Genomic DNA, 27,607 nt, shown 5'->3' with positions numbered 1-27,607 from the left:
GCTATCTTCAAAGAAGCCAGGGGTGAAAGAGATGTGTGAAAATATAAAGCAGTGCCAATCTCTTACTAATGTTTTTGTTTTGGAAAATACAGTTGTATTCTGTGAAAATATTGATATGTAGTAGGTTAATTTTTTTAAGATTAAAAAATTCATATTTAAAATTCTTTTCAGTTTTAATTTCTAATGGCAAAAATCAATACTTACAATACATTTACACTAAAGCTCTTTCAGGTCCTTAATCATCTTTCAAGAGTATAAAGGGTTTCTGAGAGCAAAATGTTTGAGAACTTCTGTCTTAAAATGATTGTGGCAGGCGCTGCCTGTTTCAATGACAATGTTAACTGGAAAGATCATTAAACACAGTTAAAGTTTCCTTAGCTATATGGAAGACAGCATTGAGCCCAGTGGGTTCTTATAAATACTGTTATTTTTCATAATCATCACCAGTGTTCCATATCTGGTACTTCCTAAAGGGGGAGAGATGATTAGTTTGTTAAAGAAGATTGGTTGCATGAATTATTTCCAGCCTTGCAGAAGTTCACAGCTTGATATTGCATCAGTAATGAATAAGAAAAATGGTGGTGCATAACCCTGAAAAGAAAAATGCTGCCTTCTAATAAGAGGCAGTAGTAATTTAACGTTGTCTTGGAGCTTTATGATCATGTCTCACTAGCTTCAACACAGAAGAACTGAAAACAAACCATGCTTTTACACCGGTGGATAATAATGATGATGACTTTGTATGGAGCCTTGATTCAGGCGCTATTTTTCCATGTACAAATCAATTAAGTCTCCATTCACATTTGTGACCAACCTTCACTAGTTTATTTTTTTAAATCTCTCTCCTGCTTTTGTCTTTGCATTGTGCCAGTACTCTCTTCCCCAAACAAAAGGTATCACCCAACAAAAGGGCTCAAATTTATGGGCAGAGTTCTTTTTTCTCTGTTGCAGAATTTTTTATCAAATAACTTTGCATGGGATGCAGTGTGGAAAGGGAGTGAGCATGAACAGTCTTCATTTCATGATCATACTGATGATAAGACTATGACAAGGCTGGACAGAGGGTAGGGGACTGGAGGAAGCCTGGTCATTTAAGAGTTTAGTTGGCATTGTGCTGGTTCCACAGAGGGATCTACCAGAGAAATCGCTGGTGCTGGTAGAGAGCTTAGTAGCTGCTAAAAATTGTATTTGTTCTTTTGTCTAATTGAATTAGCCACCAGAATATTGCTGGACAAAAGCAGAGATGGTGGAGTTCTGAAGGAGCTAGCTGGACTGTGTGTGTGTGTGTGTGTGTGTGTGTGTGTGTGTGTGTGTGTATAATGTAATGCCAGGAAGAACTTCTGAGAAGTTAACAGTGCTCTTCACCCAGCAGTGAGAGCTATGCAATGTGCTGCATTTTGTTTTCTGCCTTGGCTTCCAGGAAGCTCTGTACTCACATTATATTTTGGTGATTTTTATTCTTGTTTATTCCAAGTTATTTCCATTTTGGATGCACACACGAGATGTAATATTAATAAGTGAACAACAACCGAAACCCCAGCCAGATGCGGGACAGCCTTTAAACAGGCAGTGGTGGTAGTGACAGCATTTGAGAGGGCCCAGCTAGGTCAGAAATTCCTTCTAGAATGCACCATGTACAAAAGTACATGGACGAAAGTAGAGATGGTGGAGTGCTGAAGGAGCTAGCTGGACCCGTGTGTGTGTGTGTGTGTGTGTGTGTGTGTGTGTGTGTGTATGGTACTGGTAGAGAGCTTAGTAGCTGCTAAAAATTGTATTTGTTCTTTTGTCTAATTGCGTTAACCACCAGGATACTGCCCGACAAAAGTAGAGATGGTGGACAACTTTCCTTCTTGATTTTAACAGGATTATTCCCATGGTAATTCACAATATAAATGTTAAGCTAGCTCTTTTAAGATCTATATTTTTATCTATTTATTCTCCCTTCTCTAAATATATTTATTATGTTATAGATATCATGACATATTCCTTTATCCATATCATCTTACCTCATTAAGGGTTTTTCTGGGGAATGAGTATTACATTTTATTACATTCTGTTTTAGGCATGTATTTATATGGCCACATGAGTTTTCTCCTTTAACCTATCAATGTGGGCACTCTCATGAATAGATTTCTTAATATTAAATTACTTTTGTATTTTTGGAATAAAACTTGCCTAACATATTACCCTTTTTTTTATTATTATACTTTAAGTTCTAGGGTACATGTGCACAATATGCAGGTTTGTTACATATGTATACATGTGCCATGTTGGTGTGCTGCACCCATTAACTCGTCATTTACATTAGGTATTTCTCCTAATGCTATCCCTCCCCTAGCCCCTGACTCTACAGCAGGCCCCGGTGTGTGATGTTCCCTGCCCTGTGTCCAAGTGTTCTCATTGTTCAGTTCCCACCTATGAGTGAGAACATGCAGTGTTTGGTTTTCTGTGCTTGTGATAATTTGCTTAGAATGATGGTTTCCAGCTTCATCCACGTATCTGCAAAGGACACGAACTCATTGCTTTTATGGCTGCATAGTATTCCATGGTGTATATGTGCCACATTTTCTTAATCCAGTCTATGAATGATGGACATTTGGGTTGGTTCCAAGTCTTTGCTATTGTGAATAGTGCTGCAGTAAACATACGTGTGCATGTGTCTTTATAGTAGCATGATTTATAATCCTTTGGGTATATACCCAGTAATGGGATCACTGGGTCAAATGATATTCTAATTCTAGATCCTTAAGGAATCGCCACAGTGTCTTCCACAATGGTTGAACTAGTTTACACTCCCACCAACAGTATAAAAGCATTCCTATTTCTCCACATCCTCTCCAGCATCTATTGTTTCCTGACTTTTTAATGCTCGCCATTCTAACTGGTGTGAGATGGTATCTCATCATGGTTTTGATTTGCATTTCTCTGATGACTAGTGATGATGAGCATTTTTTCATGTGTCTTTTGGCTGCATACATGTCTTCTTTTGAGAAGTGTCTGTTCATATCCTTTGCTCACTTTTTGATGTTTTTTTTTTTTTTCTTGTAAATTTGTTTAAGTTCTTTATAGATTCTGGATATTAGCCCTTTGTCAGATGGGTAGATTGCAAAAATTTTCTCCCATTCTGTAGGTTGCCTGTTCACTCTGATGGTAGTTACTTTTGCTGTGCAGAAGCTCTTTAGTTTAATTAGATCCCATTTGTCTATTTTGGCTTTTGTTGCCATTGCTTTTGGTGTTTTAGTCATGAGTCCTTGCCCATGCCTATGTCCTGAATGGTATTGCCTAGGTTTTCTTCTAGAGTTTTTATGGTTTTAGGTCTTTAATCCATATTGAATTAATTTTTGTATAAGGTGTAAGGAAGGGATCCAGTTTCAGCTTTCTACTTATGGCTAACCAGTTTTCCCAGCACCATTTATTAAATAGGGAATCCTTTCCCCATTTCTTGTTTTTGTCAGATTTGTCAAAGATCAGATGGTTGTAGATGTGTGGTATTATTTCTGAGGCCTCTGTTCTGTTCCATTGCTCTATATTTCTGTTTTGGTACCAGTACCATGCTGTTTTGGTTGCTGTAGCCTTGTAGTGTAGTCTGAAATCAGGTAGTGTGATGCTTCCAGCTTTGTTCTTTTGGCTTAGGATTGTCTTGGCAATGCAGGCTCTTTTTTGGTTCCATATGAACTTTAAACGTATTACCCTTTTAATATATTGCTGGATTCTCTTTGTTAAGGTTTTGCTGGGTTTTAAGTCATTGGTATTTAGGTTTTCTGAAAAAAACTGGAAAGCTTTACTTCTTTCTCTATGTTCTGAAACAGGTAGTGTTGGAATGATCAGTTCCTTGAAAATTTAGAAGGATTCATCCATGGATACACCTATGTTAGGTGTTTTTTTTGTTTGTTTGTTTTTTCAGGGGCAACTATTTGCAACTTTTACAATTGCTGTCAAAGTTATTGATCATTCTTTTCCTATATTACTTCTTTGAATTTTGATAAATATTTCCCTAGAAAATTTTTATCTAGGCTTTCAGCCGGGCGCAGTGGCTCAAGCCTGTAATCCCAGCACTTTGGGAGGCTGAGACGGGCGGATCACAAGGTCAGGAGATCGAGACCATCCTGGCTAACACGGTGAAACCCCGTCTCTACTAAAAAATACAAAAAGCTAGCCGGGCGAGGTGGCGGGCGCCTGTAGTCCCAGCTACTCAGGAGGCTGAGGCAGGAGAATGGCGTGAACCCGGGAGGCGGAGCTTGCAGTGAGCTGAGATCCGGCCACTGCACTCCAGCCCGGGTGACAGAGCGAGACTCCGTCTCAAAAAAAAAAAAAAAAAAAATTTTTATCTAGGCTTTCAAATTTATTAACATAGAGCTGTATACCACATTCTTTTATTATGGTTTTATACAACTTTATTTTAAATTTCTGCATAATATTCCATATGTGGATGTGCCATAATTCATAAATGTAAAAACAGTTTTACATTTTACTAGTAATTTTAAGTAGTGATTGGCTGGTAAATGAAGGCAGTTTTTCCTTCTTGAGTTCTACTGGCAACCCTGTCCTTTGTGATCTTGTTGAGAGGAGGATAACAAAAGGATATGGCCTTTGGGTTCAAATCTTGGCTCTGCCACTTGGTAGATTGGGACCTTGGGGGAAATAAATTAATCTCTCTATAGTTTAGTTTTCTCTTCTGGAGAAAGGATAATGATAGTAATTTCTGTCTCAGGAAGGGTTTAGTATAAGAAACGAAAATCCTTCTAGGTGTTTTAGCAGAAAGGGATTTAATACAGGAAACCATATACTTACACAATTGTTGAAAGGGCTGGAGGAGCAATGATTCCCTATCACAGAACTGACGTACGAGGGGAGCTGCACCTCTGAAGCCAGCACAATGGGAACTGGTGAGTTTAAAAACACACATCTGAAATGTTGTATTGCTACTGGTTCTGCTTCAAATACCCAGGAAGCTGGAGAAGGACTGCAGTCCTGCTGTAGAAAAAGTTCACATCTCCACACCCTTGCTTGCCAGAATGAAATTTCCAAAAGGGGCAAGACGTGGCCTCTGCCTCATTTTCACCTTCCCAAACTCATGCAAATACTTATAACTGATGAAACCTAATCTACATGCAAAGCCCAAGCTCCAGAGGAATTTGGGAAATAGTTTTCAGCTTTCTAGTCCGGAGGCTGAGCAAGCCAATCCACAATATCGACTATAATGCCTTCCATGAGATTGTTGTAAAGATGAAATAAAATAATTCATGTGAGTGCCTGGTAAAGAGTGTGATGCAGTAAATGCTATTTATTATCATTTATAGAGAGTGAGGCATGTGCCAGGGACTCAGCTTATTTACTAGGGATGGAAAAATTAATAATGTTTCTTCGCTGTCCTCAAAATATTTCCAGTATAAAGAAGGTAGGAATTAAATAATTATATCACAACCAAAAAAAAGTGCTATGGGAAGGTGGGGGACAGGGTAACTTGGTTGGCAGTGTGTTAATTCACTTACTTTTTCATGAAAAAGCATATTTGCTGGCATAACTCAGTGTACTGACCAGGCCTATCGCTTGGTGCTGGGGTGCAGAACTGAACTGGACACATGTCTCTGCCCTGCGATGCCTGGGTGTGCTCAGTGTGGGGAGTGATGACTGGGGGGAAGTCAGAAGGAAAGGCTTCACAGAGGAGGAAACGTACGGGCTGGCTCTTCAAGGATGAAGAAAATTTTAGGCAAAGAAGGGAAAGAAGGCAAGTACAGACTTACAAAGAATTTTAGTTCTTGGCTTAGGGCAGCATTTCCCAAAGTGTGTTCCATAGAACGCTAGTCCCCAGAGTGGCTCCTTGAAGGGTAGTTCTGCAGTAAGTCACCATCGAGGAGTCATGATGATGATTAGCCAATTAAAATGTTAAGAAGACTTATAGTAAAATGCTATTAACTTTTTAACTCAATGTTTATTATATTTTTTGTCACAAAAATCTTCTTTGATGGAATATCTATTAGCACAGAATACACTCTGCAAAACATAGACCCAAGGTGATCAACCACTTCATTCTATGGATGGCAAAATGGGGCACAGACAGGCTAAGGGCCACACCATTACATTATAAGCTGCAAGAAGTCAGGGACCATGTTTCTCTCCAGCACCTTTTTTTTTTTTTTTTTTTTTTTTTTTAAATTAAGGAATTAACCTAGTACATGGCACTAGACTATTAGAGATGAAGAACTGATGAATTAATGAACAACTAATGTAGAAGAGAACTCTGATATCTCAACTTTCAGGCCTATGTTTTTATTAATATATACCTCTTAGCCAATGGGAAAAGACATTCTCACCCCAAGGGTTATGTAGAGCCTTTTCCCTTTGAAGTAGTGTTGCCTGGTAAAATGTACGATGCATGCAATATTTGGACATATTTATGCCCCCAAATTATTCGCTGTCTATCTGCTGTTCAAATTTAACTGGCATTCCATATTTTTGTTTGCTAAATTTGGCAACCCTACTCTTGGGGAAACAATATGGAAATCTTTCTACCTGCTAATGTTACTTGTTAATCACCTTAAAAAGCCATTTATAAACAGACTTGTATTTTGCTTTCCAGTATATCACAGGGTCAATCCTTTTAAGTGGGTCTAAGAAGATAAACTGATTGTGTTCACCTTAGTTTCTTTCAAGTTCCTGCTGAGAGAAAAAGCTTTTGTGTAAACAGGGAACTGACAAAGCATTTGTTTCATCAGCCTGCACCCCAGCACATGTGAGAGGGTGCCCAGTGGATTCTTCCAGCCTGGGAAGCCCTTTATAATCCACAGGAGAAACTCAGACCGAGATAGCAAGAGATATGTGAGGGAACAGGGAAGACAGTTTCCTAAGTAATGAGGCTATTTAGACCTTGCAGAGGAAGGACACTTGCTATTATGTACCCTAAGCCAGGTCTGTGTTTCCAAAATGTGATACTCTTAGCCACACAATTTCTTGAGTTTGGACCAGATGATTCCTTCATTTTGTGCAGTGCAGACCTGGATATAGATAACAAATTGTAATGCCCTTAAAAGCTCTCTTGTTCCCCATCCATCTTTGTCCTGCTTCACAAAGATGCACTGAGACCTCTCACAAACCATCCATTGCGACTTTGCCAGGGGATCCTGATCTTAAGACAATTAAACAATTAAAAAAGGTCAGTAAAAAAAAAAAAACTCTCCTTCTCTGCTCCTTCTGCTGTTGGTTGCTTAGGCTGTTTGCTTTCATCCTCAGCTCTTGTGTGAATTATACGTGTTTTTGTAAACTCAAACTTAAAATCCAGTATGTCTTTAGATAGCTTTTTGCACCGCACCCTTTTATGTGGGTTATTTTTCACATGCACTAGAGTGATTTTGCTTTTGCATAGAAGGGCGATGACTTGCTTCAGGTATTGGTTAATTGCACTTACATTCATTGGTTTGTGCCTGTTACAAACAGAAAAGAAAAAAGAAGAAAAAAAGAAAAAAACCAAACAAACCCAAAAAAACCACAAAACATATTATGTACCAGGAACTGTGTGAAAGGCCCAGTTGAAACAGAGATACATAAAGCACAGTCCTTAAGGAACGGAAACGTTAAACAAATATTTGCAGTTCAGTGTGATAAGTCAATAGAGGTGACATTAGTACAGAGGTGCTGCGCAGAGGGGCAGAAGGAATAACTCCACCTGTGGGAGGTGGAGGGGGAAGAAATAGCTGCACAGAGATTTATGAGCTGAATCCTGAGGCAGAAATAGGCATTTTCTCACTGCACAGATTGCAGATGGGAACTCATGCAAAGACAAGGAAATATGAAGCTGTGTAATTTGTGTTCGGTGAGAGACCTCCACAGGCTAAAGATGGCCCATTGGGACCCAGAAAGAAAACAGCATAACTTAATTTTTATGTAAAAAATCTTTACTAATATTTAATATACGATTTACAGTTGGGCATATATAATTTATCAGTTAAGTATAGCTGTGTGGTGGGTTGCATGCTCAAAAATGCTTTACCAAAAGGGGGCGCTCATGATCAAACTAATTTGGCTACTACTGCTGGAGTGGCAGAATTGGGGGTCCAATTCAGGCCTGCAACAGTGCCAAAGGAGTCTAGATAATTATGTTTCTTGTAGTCCAGGGTATCTCAAAGTATGGTCCACATATATATACCTAGAATGCGTGCTAAAGAAAAGTGAATTCCCAGGCCTATCCCACATCAATAAAATCAGTCTTTCTCAGGAGAGGGTCTGGGAATTTGTGTGTTTAACAAATTCACCAGGTGATGCTTGTGGTCTTAGTCTGCTCAGGCTGCCATAACAAAATACCATAGACTGGGTGGCATAAACAACAGACATCTGTTTTTTCAGTTCTGGAAACTGAAAGTCCAAGATCAAGATTCCTGCAGGGCTCAGTTCCTGGTGGGGGCTCTCCTCTGGCTGGCAGATGGCCACCTTCTTGTTGTGGCCTCATATACTGGGGAGAGAAGCTCTGCCCATACTGGAGTTTAGTGGTGCAATCTCAGCTCACTGCAACCTCCGCTTCCCAGGTTCAGGTGATTCTCATGCCTCAGCCTCTTGAGTAGCTGGGATTACAGGCACATGCCACCACACCCAGCTAACTGTTGTATTTTTTGTGGAGACACAGTTTCACCATGTTGACCAGGCAGCCTCAAGTGATCTGCCTTCCTTGACCTCCCAAAGAGTTGGGATCATAGACCTGAGCCACAGCTCCTGGCCTCTTCCTCTTCTTATAAGGACACCAGTTCTCTTGGATCAGGGCCCCACCCTTATGATTTGTTTAACCTTAATCCCCTCCTTAAAGGCCTTATCTCTGAAACAGTCACATGGGGGAATTTAGAGCTTCAATATGTGAATTCGAGGGGGGCGGGGCAGGACACAATTCAGTCCATAGCACTTATGTTCACTGAAGTTTGAGGACCACTGCTCTAGTCTAACCAACAAAGAAACAATAAAGCCCGTGATAGCTTCTGATGGTAGACTCCTTTGTTTCTGAGTCTGCACCAAGAGGATGAGCTACAGAAACATGCGATTTCCAGCTGCCTGCCTTGCCTTTCAGACTAGCATTGTCCACTAGAAACATAATGGTAGCCACAAATGTGAGCCACATATGTAATTTAAAGTTTTCTATCAGCCATGATGGAAAAATGTTTAGTGAGACTGTGACTTCAGTAAGAAACAGGTGAAGTTACTTTTAATAAGTAGTTAATTTAATATATCCCAAATATTATCATTTCAACATAAAATCAACGTAAAAGATTATGAGTAAGACATTTTACATTTGTTTTTGTATGAAATCTCTGAAATTCTGTGTCATATTTTACACTGTTATTTTAGCGCAGCTCAATGTAAACTAGCGAGATCTCAAACACTTCGTGGCCACATGTGGCTAGTGGCTACTGTGTTGGACAGGCAGTGCTAGACTATCCCAAGCTAGACTATTGTGCTTTGAAGAAGCAAAACAGACCAGGTGTGTTGTGTAACATGCGGTACAAGTACCATTGTTTCTAAGAAAGGCTTCATGATTATGATTAGTCCTGAAATGTTTTTGTTAACATGACTCTCCTCTAACCAGAAGCTTAAGATGTCAAGTTTAAGCAGAGAACAGAAGCTGACGGCTCGTTCTAGCAGTTGAAGAAATTGTCACCGTTCAAAGTTCTGTTTACCATTTACATAAGAAATCACAAGCTGCCAGCCAGGGCTGGCTGATGCCTGAGCCATGCTGACTTGATGATGCTTTTCCCTTAAATTAAAACTGAGCTGCATTTGATTTATCACCCAGAGCTGTCACTTCTCACCTCCAGTGAACCTTTCCTAAGACCATAATAAATGTCACTTCAAAAGTTCAGAACTGGATTTCAGCGGTGATGAGCATATTCATCCTAAAACAGACTCCTTGAAACAAAACAGGGTTTGCCATCAGTGTTGGGAATGGGGAGAGGATATGGAGACACTCCCCTGAATGTTGTATAATGAAGAAAGCATTTGGCTAATTACGAACTTTACCCATATCCCACAAGATCAAGTTTGGGATCCTCAAAGGCAAAGGGTGTGGTATTGGTGCTGAGCTCTGTCTTGGGAGCCACTAGAGCCCGAGAGCTTCTAGTTACTTTTGAGACAAGAAATTATTGTTTAGTTGGAGGAACTTGGGGGCATTTGGTTAGAGAAGAGAAAGTTTGGTGAAGAGGGCATGACACATCACCCTCATGTATTTTGAGGGCTTCTTGGAAGAGGAATTAGACCCATTCTACACAGCCAACGGGGCAGAATTAGAACATATCTTTAGTTCAAGATAAAGAAGACATTTTTAATGAGATTGTGATATCAGTAATAAGACACAGATATCAGATTGTGCTTCTGTATGGAAACATTTGTTGAGTACCTACTTTGGGTCAAGCACTGTTATTTATATTAATGAAATTTCATAACATTTCTGTAAGGTAGGCATTATTACCTCATTTTCATAGATGATGAAGTTGAGGCTCAAGGATGTTGAGCACCTTCCAGAATAGGTGCTCTGAGTTGGAGGGAGGTCTCCCAGTCACTGAGCCTGTTGAAGCAGAGGGTGCAACACCATCTGTATGAGCTAGGAGGTGTCAGTCATCTTGATAAGCTAATAACTGCTACTCTTTAATTGTGCTTGTTTTGTGATAGAAGATATTACAAATTTTGATTTATGTATAAAAATGATGTGGCCAAAGAGATTGAGTAATAGTTTTCAAACTATTAAGAAGAGAAATTTTTTTCCTTCCCACAGATGGAAGCTTCAGCAGCAGGAGCCAGGCTCTACACTCTCTTGCTCCCGGTTGGTCTGTGGTGGGATATGGTGAGGCTCAGCTGTTTTCTGGTCGCTTCCCCTGGTGACCAGTTAGTACCCCAGAGGAACTGCAGATAATAGAGTGATGTGAAATGAACTTAAAAATAAATCTGTAAAACACTCAGAGGAATAAAGGGAAAATAGAATCCATAAAGCAAAACAAGATCTTATAAAAAAGAACAGGCAGATTTAAATAAGAAATAGAAATTTAGAAAACAAAAAATAGTAATTAAAATAAAAATCTGTCTTAATATGTTTGTGCTGCTATTAATAAAATACCTGAGACTGAATTTATAAGGAACAGAAATTTATTTCTCACAGTTCTGAAGGCTGGGAGTTCAAGATCAAGGTGTATGGCAAGGACCTGGTGTTTGTTTCCAAGATGGCTCCTTGTGGCTTCATCCTTGGGAGGGGAGAAACACTGTGCCCTCGCATGGTGAAGGATGGAAGGGCAAGAAGGTGAACTCTCTTTGCAGCCTCTTTCATAAGGACACTAATCCATTCATGAGGCCAGAGCCCTCTTAACTTCATCACTTTCCCAGAGGCCCCACCTTTTAATACCACCGTGATAGGGATTAAATTTCCACAATTAATTTTGAAGGGGACACACATTCAAACCATAGCAGTGGTCTAGTCCAGGGATCAACAAACTCTAGCCTGTGGGCCAGCTGCCTGATTTTGTAAATAAAGTTTTATTAGATCACAGCCATGCCCATTCTTTAGCATATTGTCTTAGGCTGCTGTTGAGCTACAAATAGCAGAGTTGAATAGTTGAATAGAGACCATGTGGCCACACACTCTAAAGTATTTACTACCAGGCCCTTTAAGAAAACATTTGACAAAGGTTGATCTGGAGTGAATGTGGGAGAGAATTAGTGATTCGGAAGACAGAGATAAAGAAATCACCCAGGATACAGCACCAAAAGATAGACAAATGGAATATGGGATAGTAGGTTGAGACATGGAGCACACAATAAGCACAACACATTCATGTCACCAATATCTGAGTTCCTCCTCTTCTACCACGTGCACTTCTAGACCACACAGCTTAGCTGGTTGTGGTCAGGTGGACCTTGTGATTGAGTTATGGCCAATGAGACATGAGCAGGAAGGAGGAGCAGCACTTTCCTCTTGCCTGGACGATCTCTCTTACAATCTCCCACATACTCTCTTCCTTCATGAGAAGATGGAAGTTCTTCTGGCTTCCTGAGTGACCGAATCTCCCTTTCCTCTGCTGAGCTGCCTCAGTCTGAATATGAATTAGAAAGAAACCACTACTAAGCCACTGACATCTTGAGGTTGTTTCTTATGGCAGTTAGCCACTGATAGGGTTTGGCTGTGTTCTCACCTAAATCTCATCTTGAATTGTAGTTCCCATAATCCCCACATGCCATGGGCGGGACCCAGTGGGAGGTAATTTAATCATGGAGCAGTTACCCTCATGCCGTTCTTGTGATAATGAGTAAGTTCTCACGAGATCTGATGGTTTTATAAGGGGCTTCCCCCCTCACTTGGCTCTCATTCTTCTCTCTCCTGCTACCATGTGAAGAAGGACGTGTTTACTTCCCCTTCTTCCATGATTGTTAGTTTCCTGAGGCCTCCCCAGTCATGCTGAACTGTGAGTCTATTAAACCTCTTTCCTTTATAAATTACCCAGTCTCAGGTATATCTTATTAGCAGTGTGAGAAAAGACTAATACAGCCACCCTGACTCATATACATTTAATAGAAGTTCCAGAAGGAAAGAATATCAACTAGTGCTTTTCACATTTTAATGTGCATATGGTTCACCTAAGTCTCATTGAGCTGTTGGTTCTGATTCCATAGGTCTTGAAAGTTGCCAGCTATTTTGCATTTCTTTTTTTTTTTTTTTTTTTTTTTTTTCATTTCTTTTTTTTTTTTTTTTATTTATTTATTATTATTATACTTTAAGTTGTAGGGTACATGTGCATAACGTGCAGGTTTGTTACATATGTATACTTGTGCCTTGTTGGTGTGCTGCACCCATCAACTCGTCATTTACATCAGGTATAACTCCCAATGCAATCCCTCCCCCCTCCCCCCTCCCCATGATAGGCCCCGGTGTGCGATGTTCCCCTTCCCGAGTCCGAGTGATCTCATTGTTCAGTTCCCACCTATGAGTGAGAACATGCGGTGTTTGGTTTTCTGTTCTTGTGATAGTTTGCTAAGAATGATGGTTTCCATCTGCATCCATGTCCCTACAAAGGACACAAACTCATCCTTTTTGATGGCTGCATAGTATTCCATGGTGTATATGTGCCACATTTTCTTAATCCAATCTGTCACTGATGGACATTTGGGTTGATTCCAAGTCTTTGCTATTGTGAATAGTGCCGCAATAAACATACGTGTGCATGTGTCTTTATAGCAGCATAATTTATAATCCTTTGGGTATATACCCAGTAATGGGATGGCTGGGTCATATGGTACATCTAGTTCTAGATCCTTGAGGAATCGCCATACTGTTTTCCATAATGGTTGAACTAGTTTACAATCCCACCAACAGTGTAAAAGTGTTCCTATTTCTCCACATCCTCTCCAGCACCTGTTGTTTCCTGACTTTTTAATGATCGCCATTCTAACTGGTGTGAGATGGTATCTCATTGTGGTTTTGATTTGCATTTCTCTGATGGCCAGTGATGATGAGCATTTTTTCATGTGTCTGTTGGCTGTATGAATGTCTTCTTTTGAGAAATGTCTGTTCATATCCTTTGCCCACTTTTTGATGGGGTTGTTTGTTTTTTTTCTTGTAAATTTGTTTGAGTTCTTTGTAGGTTCTGGATATTAGCCCTTTGTCAGATGAGTAGATTGCAAAAATTTTCTCCCATTCTGTAGGTTGCCTGTTCACTCTGATGGTAGTTTCTTTTGCTGTGCAGAAGCTCTTTAGTTTAATGAGATCCCATTTGTCAATTTTGGCTTTTGCTGCCGTTGCTTTTGGTGTTTTAGACATGAAGTCTTTGCCCATGCCTATGTCCTGAATGGTACTACCTAGGTTTTCCTCTAGGATTTTTATGGTATTAGGTCTAACATTTAAGTCTCTAATCCATCTTGAATTAATTTTCGTATAAGGAGTAAGGAAAGGATCCAGTTTCAGCTTTCTACTTACGGCTAGCCAATTTTCCCAGCACCATTTATTAAATAGGGAATCCTTTCCCCATTTCTTGTTTCTCTCAGGTTTGTCAAAGATCAGATGGCTGTAGATGTGTGGTATTATTTCTGAGGACTCTGTTCTGTTCCATTGGTCTATATCTCTGTTTTGGTACCAGTACCATGCTGTTTTGGTTACTGTAGCTTTGTAGTATAGTTTGAAGTCAGGTAGCGTGATGCCTCCAGCTTTGTTCTTTTGACTTAGGATTGTCTTGGAGATGCGGGCTCTTTTTTGGTTCCATATGAACTTTAAAGCAGTTTTTTTCCAATTCTGTGAAGAAACTCATTGGTAGCTTGATGGGGATGGCATTGAATCTATAAATTACCTTGGGCAGTATGGCCATTTTCACGATATTGATTCTTCCTATCCATGAGCATGGTATGTTCTTCCATTTGTTTGTGTCCTCTTTTATTTCACTGAGCAGTGGTTTGTAGTTCTCCTTGAAGAGGTCCTTTACATCCCTTGTAAGTTGGATTCCTAGGTATTTTATTCTCTTTGAAGCAATTGTGAATGGAAGTTCATTCCTGATTTGGCTCTCTGTTTGTCTGTTACTGGTGTATAAGAATGCTTGTGATTTTTGCACATTAATTTTGTATCCTGAGACTTTGCTGAAATTGCTTATCAGCTTAAGGAGATTTTGGGCTGAGACAATGGGGTTTTCTAAATATACAATCATGTCATCTGCAAAGAGGGACAATTTGACTTCTTCTTTTCCTAACTGAATACCCTTGATTTCTTTCTCTTGCCTGATTGCCCTAGCCAGAACTTCCAACACTATGTTGAATAGGAGTGGTGAGAGAGGGCATCCCTGTCTTGTGCCAGTTTTCAAAGGGAATTTTTCCAGTTTTTGCCCATTCAGTATGATATTGGCTGTGGGTTTGTCATAGATAGCTCTTATTATTTTGAGGTACGTTCCATCAATACCGAATTTATTGAGCGTTTTTAGCATGAAGGGCTGTTGAATTTTGTCAAAAGCCTTTTCGGCATCTATTGAGATAATCATGTGGTTCTTGTCTTTGGTTCTGTTTATATGCTGGATTATGTTTATTGATTTGCGAATGTTGAACCAGCCTTGCATCCCAGGGATGAAGCCCACTTGATCATGGTGGATAAGCTTTTTGATGTGTTGCTGAATCCGGTTTGCCAGTATTTTATTGAGGATTTTTGCATCGATGTTCATCAGGGATATTGGTCTAAAATTCTCTTTTTTTGTTGTGTCTCTGCCAGGCTTTGGTATCAGAATGATGTTGGCCTCATAAAATGAGTTAGGGAGGATTCCCTCTTTTTCTATTGATTGGAATAGTTTCAGAAGGAATGGTACCAACTCCTCCTTGTACCTCTGGTAGAATTCAGCTGTGAATCCATCTGGTCCTGGACTTTTTTTGGTTGGTAGGCTATTAATTATTGCCTCAATTTCAGAGCCTACTATTGGTCTATTCAGGGATTCAACTTCTTCCTGGTTTAGTCTTGGAAGAGTGTAAGTGTCCAGGAAATTATCCATTTCTTCTAGATTTTCCAGTTTATTTGCGTAGAGGTGTTTATAGTATTCTCTGATGGTAGTTTGTATTTCTGTGGGGTCGGTGGTGATATCCCCTTTATCATTTTTAATTGCGTAGATTTGATTCTTCTCTCTTTTCTTCTTTATTAGTCTGGCTAGTGGTCTGTCAATTTTGTTGATCTTTTCAAAAAACCAACTCCTAGATTCATTGATTTTTTGGAGAGTTTTTTGTGTCTCTATCTCCTTCAGTTCTGCTCTGATCTTAGTTATTTCTTGCCTTCTGCTAGCTTTCGAATGTGTTTGCTCTTGCTTCTCTAGCTCTTTTAATTGTGATGTTAGAGTGTCAATTTTAGATCTTTCCTGCTTTCTCTTGTGGGCATTTAGTGCTATAAATTTCCCTCTACACACTGCTTTAAATGTGTCCCAGAGATTCTGGTATGTTGTATCTTTGTTCTCATTGGTTTCAAAGAACATCTTTATTTCTGCCTTCATTTCGTTATGTACCCAGTAGTCATTCAGGAGCAGGTTGTTCAGTTTCCATGTAGTTGAGCGGTTTTGATTGAGTTTCTTAGTCCTGAGTTCTAGTTTGATTGCACTGTGGTCTGAGAGACAGTTTGTTATAATTTCTGTTCTTGTACATTTGCTAAGGAGTGCTTTACTTCCAATTACGTGGTCAATTTTGGAGTAAGTACGATGTGGTGCTGAGAAGAATGTATATTCTGTTGATTTGGGGTGGAGAGTTCTGTAGATGTCTATTAGGTCTGCTTGCTGCAGAGATGAGTTCAATTCCTGGATATCCTTGTTAACTTTCTGTCTCGTTGATCTGTCTAATGTTGACAGTGGAGTGTTGAAGTCTCCCATTATTATTGTATGGGAGTCTAAGTCTCTTTGTAAGTCTCTAAGGACTTGCTTTATGAATCTGGGTGCTCCTGTATTGGGTGCGTATATATTTAGGATAGTTAGCTCTTCCTGTTGAATTGATCCCTTTACCATTATGTAATGGCCTTCTTTGTCTCTTTTGATCTTTGATGGTTTAAAGTCTGTTTTATCAGAGACTAGTATAGCAACCCCCGCTTTTTTTTGTTCTCCATTTGCTTGGTAAATCTTCCTCCATCCCTTTATTTTGAGCCTATGTATGTCTCTGCGTGTGAGACGGGTTTCCTGAATACAGCAGACTGATGGGTCTTGACTCTTTATCCAGTTTGCCAGTCTGTGTCTTTTAATTGGAGCATTTAGTCCATTTACATTTAAGGTTAAGATTGTTATGTGTGAACTTGATCCTGCCATTATGATATTAACTGGTTATTTTGGTCGTTAGTTGATGCAGTTTCTTCCTAGCCTCGATGGTCTTTACATTTTGGCATGTTTTTGCAATGGCTGGTACCGGTTGTTCCTTTCCATGTTTAGTGCTTCCTTCAGGATCTCTTGTAAGGCAGGCCTAGTGGTGACAAAATCTCTAAGCATTTGCTTATCTGTAAAGGATTTTATTTCTCCTTCACTTATGAAACTTAGTTTGGCTGGATATGAAATTCTGGGTTTAAAATTCTTTTCTTTAAGAACGTTGAATATTGGCCCCCACTCTCTTCTGGCTTGGAGAGTTTCTGCCGAGAGATCTGCTGTTAGTCTGATGGGCTTCCCTTTGTGGGTAACCCGACCTTTCTCTCTGGCTGCTCTTAAGATTTTTTCCTTCATTTCAACTTTGGTGAATCTGGCAATTATGTGTCTTGGAGTTGCTCTTCTCGAGGAGTATCTTTGTGGCGTTCTCTGTATTTCCTGGATTTGAATGTTGGCCTGCCCTACTAGGTTGGGGAAGTTCTCCTGGATGATATCCTGAAGAGTGTTTTCCAACTTGGTTCCATTTTCCCCCCTCACTTTCAGGCACCCCAATCAGACGTAGATTTGGTCTTTTTACATAATCCCATACTTCTTGCAGGCTTTGTTCATTTCTTTTTCTTCTTTTTTCTTTTGGTTTCTCTTCTCGCTTCATTTCATTCATTTGATCCTCAATCGCTGATACTCTTTCTTCCAGTTGATCGAGTCGGTTACTGAAGCTTGTGCATTTGTCACGTATTTCTCGTGTCATGGTTTTCATCTCTTTCATTTCGTTTAGGACCTTCTCTGCATTAATTATTCTAGCCATCAATTCTTCCACTTTTTTTTCAAGATTTTTAGTTTCTTTGCGCTGGGTACGTAATTCCTCCTTTAGCTCTGAGAAATTTGATGGACTGAAGCCTTCTTCTCTCATCTCGTCAAAGTCATTCTCTGTCCAGCTTTGATCCTTTGCTGGCGATGAGCTGCGCTCCTTTGCCGGGGGAGATGCGCTCTTATTTTTTGAATTTCCAGCTTTTCTGCCCTGCTTTTTCCCCATCTTTGTGGTTTTATCTGCCTCTGGTCTTTGATGATGGTGATGTACTGATGGGGTTTTGGTGTAGGTGTCCTTCCTGTTTGATAGTTTTCCTTCTAACTGTCAGGACCCTCAGCTGTAGGTCTGTTGGAGATTGCTTGAGGTCCACTCCAGACCCTGTTTGCCTGGGTATCAGCAGCAGACGCTGCAGAAGATAGAATATTTCTGAACAGCGAGTGTACCTGTCTGATTCTTGCTTTGGAAGCTTCCTCTCAGGAGTGTACTCCACCCTGTGAGGTGTGGGGTATCAGACTGCCCCTAGTGGGGGATGTCTCCCAGTTAGGCTGCTCAGGGGTCAGGGACCCACTTGAGCAGGAAGTCTGTCCCTTCTCAGATCTCAACCTCCGTGTTGGGAGATCCACTGCTCTCTTCAAAGCTGTCAGACAGAGTCGTTTGCGTCTGCAGAGTTTTCTGCTGCTTTTGTTGTTGTATAGTTGTGCCCTGTCCCCAGAGGTGGAGTCTACAGAGACAGGCAGGTTTCCTTGAGCTGCTGTGAGCTCCACCCAGTTCGAGCTTCCCAGCGGCTATGTTTACCTACTTAAGCCTCGGCAATGGCGGGCGCCCCTCCCCCAGCCTCGCTGCTGCCTCGCCGGTAGATCACAGACTGCTGTGCTAGCAATGAGGGAGGCTCCGTGGGTGTGGGACCCTCCTGGCCAGGCGTGGGATATGATCTCCTGGTGTGCCTGTTTGCTTAAAGCGCAGTATTGGGGTGGGAGTTACCCGATTTTCCAGGTGTTTTGTGTCTCAGTTCCCCTGGCTAGGAAAAGGGATTCCCTTCCCCCTTGCGCTTCCCAGGTGAGGCAATGCCTCGCCCTGCTTCAGCTCTCGCTGGTCGGGCTGCAGCAGCTGACCAGCACCGATCGTCCGGCACTCCCCAGTGAGATGAACCCAGTACCTCAGTTGAAAACGCAGAAATCACCGGTCTTCTGTGTCGCTCGCGCTGGGAGTTGGAGACTGGAGCTGTTCCTATTCGGCCATCTTGCTCCGCCCCCCGCTATTTTGCATTTCTAACAAGCTTCCAGGTGGTGAAGCCGCACCTGGTCCTAGATCACATTTTGAGTAGAAAGATAGAATGGGGAAGAGGCAATATTCAAAGAGAGAATGGCAGAGAAGCTCCCAGAGTTCAATATGCCAGAGTTTACTCTTTGTCTATTTTCTTCTGTGTTCTTGTTTCCTAAGTACATAGACACTTACCTTCAAAGAGATGAGTATGTTTCAACAGATTGGGGGCTTTGGCTCAATTTCACGTCCCTGTGAGTCACTTTGGCCATCTCAGTGACTCACTCGCATTTATGCACACATGCACACACACAGAAGTGATTGTGGAAGCCCAGTGCACAATGATTTTGTTGGCTCTTTTCCATAGTTTACGATCTTCTTTGCAAAGATGCCTGTTCAAGTGCAACACACCATTTCATCTCCATGCCTACTCCTTTGTGGTCACAGATTTAGTGATTCTGGACCTCACTGGACTCTGTGATCCCTGGACAAAAGAACACCTAGAAAGCTTGGGTGCAGGGCTGACCCTGAGGCTCTTAGTCTAGACCACATGGAGTTAGAATGGGATTGGGACTACCCCAGCCTGGTGGGAATCCCCTGGGACTGAGAAGGCGAAGCGCTGCCCAAGTCATCAATGCTGTGCCCCTCCAGGCTCTTCTCCAAAGGCGGTGTTCCTCTGCCCTAGGACCATGGTGACAGCTAACAGGGGTAAGAAAGGTGTCAGCCCTGGGGCTGGAACCTATGGAGTTCTCAGCTTTCCCAAGCAGATTTTATCCCTTAGGAAGTCCAATGTAAATGTCATTTGCTTTACATGCTGGATTGGAAAATAGACAACTTGTGTGTCTTATACAGTGGAACTTGAATTTCACAGGTGAAAGAGATGCATAAAAAACTTTACAAAGTTGTAAAAGGTTTTCATTTAAACCAGTACTTCCCATTCCCACAAATGACAATGTATACTATGGCAGAGTCTAAATGTTCTTCTTTAGGTGCACCTAACAATTTTTCCTAGCCTATACAATTTGTATCTCCATAATTATCTATCACCTATCTCTCTCTCTATTTTATTTTTTATAAATACAGACAGGGTTTCACCATATTGCCCAGGCTGGTCTCAAACTCCCGGGCTCAAGTGATCCATTGCCTTTGCCTCCCAAAGGGCTGGGATTATAAGCATGAGCCATTGTACCTGGTCCAATCTGTTTTTGCTAAAATATATCTTGCAGTGTCTATGAAAGAATATGTTCAGAATTCATCTCTAAAATGGATACTGGTTTTACGTTCATCCTACCAACAGAACGTATTGTGACTACAGCTACCTCCCATCTCTCGGGGCATGAAGTGAAGCCTAATATCTTTATGAGATATAAACATATAATTAAACATTAATGGTTAATATTATTGAGTAGTTACCGTGTGGCAGGCATTGTTGTAAGGGCTTTACGGTTTTTTGTGTTTTTTTTTTCTTTTTTTTGAGATGGAGTCTCCCTCTGTCACCCAGACTGGAGTGCTGTGGTGTGATCTCGGCTCACTGCAAGCTCTGCCTCCCCAGTTCACGCCATTCTCCTGCCTCAGCCTCCCGAGTAGCTGGGACTACAGGTGCACACCACCACCCCTGGCTAATTTTCTTTTTGTATTTTTAGTAGAGACGGGGTTACACCGTTTTAGCCAGGATGGTCTCGATCTCCTGACCTTGTGATCCGCCCGTCCTTGGCCTCCCAAAGTGCTGGGGTTACAGGCATGAGCCACCGCACCAGGCCTTTATGGGTCTTAACTCATTTGCTCCAATACAGTCTCCCATAACATAGCTACAGTTGTTACTCCCATTTTCTGGAAGAGGAACCTGAGGCACAGGGTGGTTAGGTAATTTTCCCAGGGCACAAGGAGTAAGTAGTAGAGTCAGGATTTGAAACAGGCAGTCTAACTCAATAGACCATAAGCATAATGGCTATACTGGGTGTTGGCATAGCATAGCATAGCATAGCATAGCATAATTTTTCTCCTACCTTACCAGAAAATGAGCACACTGGGAAGCCTCTGTTGAAGCCTGGACTTTGGCTGTCCAATGTGGTGGCCCCATGTGGCTACTGAGCATTTGAAATGTGCCTAGTACAAATTGGGATGTGCGGTAGGAGTAAAATACACACTGGATTTTGAAGACAGTATGAGAGAAAGAATGCAAAAGACCACTTTTAAAATTATTTCATATTAAGTGCTAAAATGATAATATTTTAGATATGCTGAGATGAAAAAAATATATTCTTATAATTAATTTCACTCTTTTTTACTTTTTAAAATGTAGCTTCTAAAAAATTTAAAATTCCATATATGGCTTGCCTTTGTGGTCAGCATTTCTACTGAACAGCGCTGGCCTTGACAGTTTGCTCATCCATTTGTTCACTCATTCATTCAGCATGTGTTGGCATCCAATAGGTGCCAACGGAAGCTAGACTCTGAGGATACAGCAGTTAACAAGGCCGATTTGATTCTTGTTGTCAAGTAGCTCAATATTCCAGAAAGGCGGGTGGGAAAAGGAGGCCTTAAAGACCCTAAGAAATAATTATGTAAGTAGTTAGTTAATTAACATCATTATTAAGTGTTCAAAGGGGGAAGGGGGTAGCTAGGAGAGATCGCACTAAGGGCATCTAACCCCTGGGGGTCATTCAGTAAATGTTATCCATTCGATAAATATTTGTTGAGGGAATAATTGAATATGGGGGATCAGAGGAGCTTTCCTGAGGAAATAACTTTCAGATAGAATTCTACAGACACGGGAGAGAGTCAGGTGAAATATTGGCAGCTTCTCCTGTGATCACAGGTGCTGCTGTGCAGGGTGGCTTTGGCTACTCCCCCTTTATATCAGAGATAGTTGTCTCTGGTTGGGTTTGGGTCTGCGCATTTTGATGGGGTGGGTAGAGGCATGGGGAGCTGTGTTCCTTGGTATGAAGAAGGGTGGTCTCAGCCATTGTGGGCATCCCAGGGAGATGGGCAGGAGGGAAGGCACCTTCCCATCCCTTCTCCAGCATCGTGTACTGTCCAGCCCCTGGGGCCTCGGTTTCTCCCACGAGGAGGCTGTGCGTTGCCTCCTCTCCCTTTCCTTCTGCCCCTACTAGGTTTGCCTCTGCAGCATTTTCCTTTATTCCACAATCCATTTGACACGTTTTTATTTTGTTGTTGTTTCCGCCCAGTGTAAATGAGATCTCCAGTAGGGAGAATGACTTTTAAATCTTTTGTGACCCTGGAGTACAAAACGTTCCCAATTCCTTCCCCTGAGCAATTTTTATTTCTGTGGCAAGTCACAATAGCGTGCTTACTTTTGTCAATAACAGTTGGGCAGCAGGAGAGGTGAGAGAGGCTGGCCCCATGAAGCTGGGTGGCTGGAGCTTGCTGCCGGTTAACTAGCCTGAAATGGGAGGGAGCTGGGAGCTGGAGCTGGGCTGGGGACAGAGGGCAGCTGTGGGCAGCTAGGGAGGAATGTGGGCACCCGCCCTTGGGCCCCTGTGCAGACCCCGGAGAGCTGATCTTGGATCAGCCTCCTCTGGATTTTTGCAGACACGATCCCAGGTTGCCAAGTTACCCAATGAGCCAGAAAACAATAAAACCACCGTAACCCAGCTGGGGGTGGATTTTGCTTGGTTCGGAGCCTATCTCGCCTGGATCTTATATTGGACTTACACAAAGGGATTTATTCCGGGATGGGTAACTATTTTGGCAGGAAAATCAGGCACTGTGCCCTAAACATACTGGGCGCCTAACAAATATTTTTTAAGTCAGTGAATACAAATTTGCGGTAAGGAATACCATTTTCAGTTAATTTGCCACACAAGTACTACCCGGTGGGAAAGCAAGCCAGCAAAACATTGAAACCTATAAGGTGTTTCAGTGAAACCTGTAATGTAGCTTTGTTCTAAGATGGCCCTAAAAACCCTCAGGGCAGTTGGGCTGCCCTGAATGAGGTCTCAGCTGGGCTAGTTGTCTCAGCAGTCTTTTCCTGCTCTGAGATTCTGTAGTTCTCTGAAATATGCCTGGTCATAATTGCAGGTGGTTTCTGCTGGGATATATATCATATGGCGTGGAGGGTGTGTGGATTTATCTTCCCAAGCACTATATTTAGCACACATGAAAACTGTCTGCTCTTAGTGCCCACTGGGTGGGTGGGAGGCCTGGGGCGGGGGAGGAGGGCTCCTGCAGCACAGCGAGGCTCTGGAGGTGGCTAACTGCACACGGACAACGCCCGGCACACTGCATCGTCCTCGGTCCACATTGCCCTCCTCTATTCCTTGGGGAGGGCAGCAGTTCTAGACCCTGAATATCCACTAAAATCACCTTGGAGGCTTTTCAGGACTTCTGTTTAATTGGTAGCAGCTAGCACCTGAGCATTTTCTCTCTTGCTTTCTTTCTCTTCTTTTTCTGTCTCTTTCCTTTTTCTTTCTTTCTCTTTCTTTCTTTCTTTTTCTTTTTCTTTTCTTTTCTTTCTTCTTTCTCTTTCTTCTTTCTCTCTTTCCTTCTTTCTCTCTCTCTCTTTTTTTTATTGACTGAGTCTCACTCTATTGCCCAGGCTGGATTTCATCTCGGCTCACTGCAACCTCCGCTTCCTGGGTTTAAATGATTGTCCTGCCTCAGCCTCCTGAGTAGCTGAGACTACAGGTGTGCACTACCATGCCCCGCTAATTTTTGTATTTTTAGTAGAGACAGGGTTTCACCACGTTGGCCAGGCTGGTCTCGAACTCTTGACCTCAAGTGATCCACCTGCCTTGGCCTCCCAAAGTCCTTGGATTACAGGCATGAGCCATCGCACCCAACCGCATCTGTATTTTTCTGAAGCCACTCAGGTGACCTATCTGCGCAGCTGTCGCTGAGAGCCCCTGGTGTGGCAAAGAGCCTGGGCTCTGCAGTCGGGCACCCCTGGTTCTAGTCCCAGCTGGCCAAACTTCTTTGAGGTTACTTGTTGATGAAACTGGGAATAATAATTGCCCCCTCCCAAGCTGTAGTGACAGGTAAAGGAGGTAATGTTTCAAGGAAGCTCTTATTGTGAGGTGCCTAATAAGTGCTTAGTAATGCCCCTCTCCTTTCAGGCCGTCCTTCCCCTAGCTACATCCTTCCCTCCCGGTCTCATTCCCTCTGGCTCCAAGCTGGGTCTCCGGGCACTCTTTTGGAATCTCCATGTGACTGATGTGGGTTGTCTCAAGTCTTGACTCCCTGTGGAGCCTCTTCTGTTTTCTGCACCTGGAAAGAACCAGTTTCTGCACACTGTTGAGGCCCTAAGCCATAGCAGGGCTCAGAGGGATTTCCCAGGTACTTCTAGCAAAACTGACCTGAGGGGCCAGCAGTGACTGCCAGGGCAACACAGGAAACACATTCCTGGCTAGGAGTATGTCTCCATTTGGTCTTCTATTTGTGTGTGTGTGTGTGTGTATGTGTGTGTGTGTGTGAATAGGGAGTGGGTAGGTGGGGCAAAGTAAGTCTGGGTCACACTTAGTAAGCCTGGGTCACAGGGGTCAGCTGAAGGTGACACAAAGAGGAGAGGTTCCATTCATTCTGTTGCTCACTTATCCTTTTATTTTTTTTTAAAATGGCCCCCTGCAGATGCAGGTCCCTGGAATTAGAACAATGCCTCGGTTATGTTCAGTTAGGGAGTGATAAATATCCTAGAGAAGAATGCTCTTGTGTAGGCCTGTTGGTCTCCATGGGGGCTACTGACCCAACACAGTGTTTAACCAGGGCCAGCGGGTTCCTGTGGACATCTGGCCTGAGCCCGCAGTTAAACCTACCCCTCACCACTGTATCAAGCAGAAATTCTTAGTCCTGGGTGTATTTGCATGGAGTTGAAGTACCCTGTAAATTAGCATAAATGTTAAAACCTCACCCAATTATTTCCCTAGTTCATTCTCTTCCCTTGGATTGCAGTGCTTGTCAAATAGAAGAAATGAATGTTCTTCCATGGTTTACCAGAAAAAGGTCATCCTGGCAGCAATTTTTTTAAACTGGATACTCTGGGTAGATTCTTTGACTTTGCCTAATACTAATAAGAAACCTAATATGAACATTTTATTTGACCACTCTTCTGAACCAGAGGTGATTTTTGCCTTTCAGAGGACATTTGGCAATGCCCGGAGACATTTTTGGTTGTCACAACTAGGGGAGGATGCTACTGGTATCTTAGAGAGTAGAGGCCAGGGATGCTGCTAAACACCACACAATGCATAGGACAGCACCCCACAATAAAAAATTAGCCCAAAATGTCAATAGTGTTGAGGTTGAAAAATCCTGTTAGAGAAGCAAGTGTCCAGTGTTGGCACTGGGATGTGAATTCCAGTGGTTCTGTCTAACTCAACCCCAGCTCGCACCTGCTGGAACAGCTCCCTTGGCTTGGTGATGGTAATGGTTGGATCTGGGCACACTTGGCCAAATGATGATGATAACTATGTTCATGATTGTATTTCATTAGTACCTACTGTGTGCTGAGTCCAGAGCTGGGCCCCTTACAGATATTATCTTGTTGAATATGCCAGCATCACAGCCCTGAATGATGTAGATGAGGGAGCAGCACCTCAGACAAGTGAAATTGCCTGGCTGCAGCCACACAGCCAGTAAGCTAAGGAATCCAGGTTTGTACCCACGCCCCTTCCCTGCAGAGCATGGGTTGCCTGTTACCCACATAACCAAGGGAAAAGGCAGTGGCTAAGCAGCTGCATTATTTATTAATTTTTTCATTTTTTATTTTTTTTTTGAGACCAAGTCTTGCCCTGTCACCCAGGCTGGAGTGCAGTGGCACAGTCATGGCTTGCTGCAGCCTCAAACTCCTGGGCTCAAGCAATCTTCCCATCTCAGCCTCTTGAGTAGCTGGGACTATGGGCGTGCACCACCACATCTGGCTCACTGCAACGTCCATCTCCTGGGTTAAAGGGATTCTCATGCCTCAGCCTCCCAAGTAGCTGGGATCACAGGCATGCACTATCACGCCCAGCTAATTTTTGTATTTTTAGTAGAGACAGGGTTTCACCATGCTGGCCAGGCTGGTCTCAAACTCTTGACCTCAAGTGATCTGCCTGCCCCAGCCTCCTAAAGTGCTGGGATTACAGGCGTGAGCCACCACGCCCAACCTTGTAGCTGAGTTCTTTCATTCAGCTTTAGGACAGATGTTTTTCAGGAGTTGGTTGTTCCCTCCTTTAGGTAATCTGCTGTTGGATCCAGTCTTCACCTCTGTCACTTTTTTTAGACGCAGGGTCTCACTCTGTTGCCCAGGCTGGAATGCAGTGGTGTGATTGTAGTTCACTGCAGCCTTAAACTCCTGAGCTGAAGCGATCCTCCCACCTCAGCGTCCTGAGTAACTGGGACTACAGGAATGTGCCACCACACCTGGTGAAGTTTTTAAAAAACATTTTTTTTTAAGAGATAAGGCTCTCACTCTGTTGCCCAGGTGAATCTTGAACTCTTGGCCTCAAGTGATCTGCTTCGGCCTCCCAAAGTGCTGGGATTACAGGCATGAGCCATCCCACCCAGCCATCTTTGTAACTTATAACCCTACCTTGATGCGTTTTTTATGAATAGTGATTTTGGCCAGTACCCTTTCAGAAGTAACGGTAATATTTCACATCACAGGCAGGGTAACTTGCTTGAGTCTGTCAAATTGCCGGCTGGCTAAGGAAAGTGGGTGGCAGCCCCTGGCTTTCTCTGTTTACCTCCAAGTGTTCCCCACCAGCCAGAATGCTACTGCTCCCATTCACAGAGGCCGTGGGGAGACGGAAGTTTGGGGACCTTCCAGGCTGCCCATGTGTGGTGTCTGGGAAGACTCCTGTCACTTCCACGCTGTCACCCACCAGCTGTGACTCAGAGGCTCCCTCTGGACAGCTATGGAGAGGTCCCAGGGCACACTGGGTAGCTAGGCCAGAGACTTGATTCTAACACAAGTTCTCACCAAAGGCTTGTCGCATGGCTTCTTTGGGCCTCAGATTCTGCATCTGAAAATTAGAAGATGTGCCAATTTACAACTCTTTTCCCTTTTTTGTGTCTATCATTCTGTGGACTCAAGACAGAGAAACATTTGAGTTCCAGTCTAAGGAATACAAGGGGAAAGGGAAAGCTCAGAGAGATTCTCATCGGCCAAGTCAGAAGGGAGGCTCATTCTTCAGACTTTCAGAAGCTTCTGTGGCCTTTTCAATGTCCTCCCTTTGTTATTTTGTTTTCTTGTGATTAGCAGTAAAACCCTGAATGTGGGGTGTGAATGAGGAGGAAGGAGGCAAACTGATTCTGGGTCCTTCAGAAACACTATCCTTGGCTAGGCACAGTGGCTCACACCTATAATCCCAGCACCCTGGTAGGCCAAGGTGGGTGGATCACCCGAGGTCAGGAGTTCAAGACCAGACTGGCCAACATGGGGAAACCTTGTCTCTACTAAAAATACACAAGTTATTTTTAGTGTGGTGGTGTGTGTGTGTGAATAGGGAGTGGGTGGGTGAGGCAAAGTAAGCCTGGGTCATACTTCGTAAGCCTGGGTCACAGGGGTCAGCTGAAGGTGACACGAAGAGGAGAGGTGCATGCCTGTAATCCCAGCTTCTCAGGAGGCTTAGGCAGGAAAATTACTTGAACCTGGGAGGTGGGGGTTGCAGTGAGCTGAGATCGCACCACTGCACTCCAGCCTGGATGACAGAGTGAGACTCTGTCTCAACAACAACAACAACAACAACAACAACAAAAACACAAAACACTATCCCTTAGATCTCACTCCATG

At 42.6% G+C, this 27,607-nt stretch overlaps 2 protein-coding genes across 12 annotated transcripts in view; one reads left to right on the top strand and one right to left on the bottom strand.

Annotated features, from left to right (window-relative positions):
• The window catches only part of KTN1 (kinectin 1), a 160,787-nt gene extending 149,952 nt beyond the window's left edge, over positions 1-10,835 (top strand). For all 11 annotated transcript variants that reach the window (XM_050798211.1, XM_050798224.1, XM_050798216.1 and 8 more), the window contains one exon: positions 10,748-10,835. In XM_050798211.1, the coding sequence (XP_050654168.1) occupies positions 10,748-10,820 (73 nt within the window). In that variant the 3' untranslated portion in view covers positions 10,821-10,835. The remainder of the gene's footprint in view (positions 1-10,747) is intronic.
• ATG14 (autophagy related 14) overlaps positions 1-27,607 on the bottom strand; it is a 457,705-nt gene that overhangs the window by 359,281 nt on the left and 70,817 nt on the right. The gene's annotated exons all lie outside the window — the stretch shown is intronic.

This window comes from Macaca thibetana, chromosome 7, assembly GCF_024542745.1.
Source record: "Macaca thibetana thibetana isolate TM-01 chromosome 7, ASM2454274v1, whole genome shotgun sequence".
NCBI lineage: Eukaryota > Metazoa > Chordata > Mammalia > Primates > Cercopithecidae > Macaca > Macaca thibetana.
Note: the sequence above shows the minus strand (reverse complement) of the source record. Positions and strands in the feature narration are given on the sequence as shown.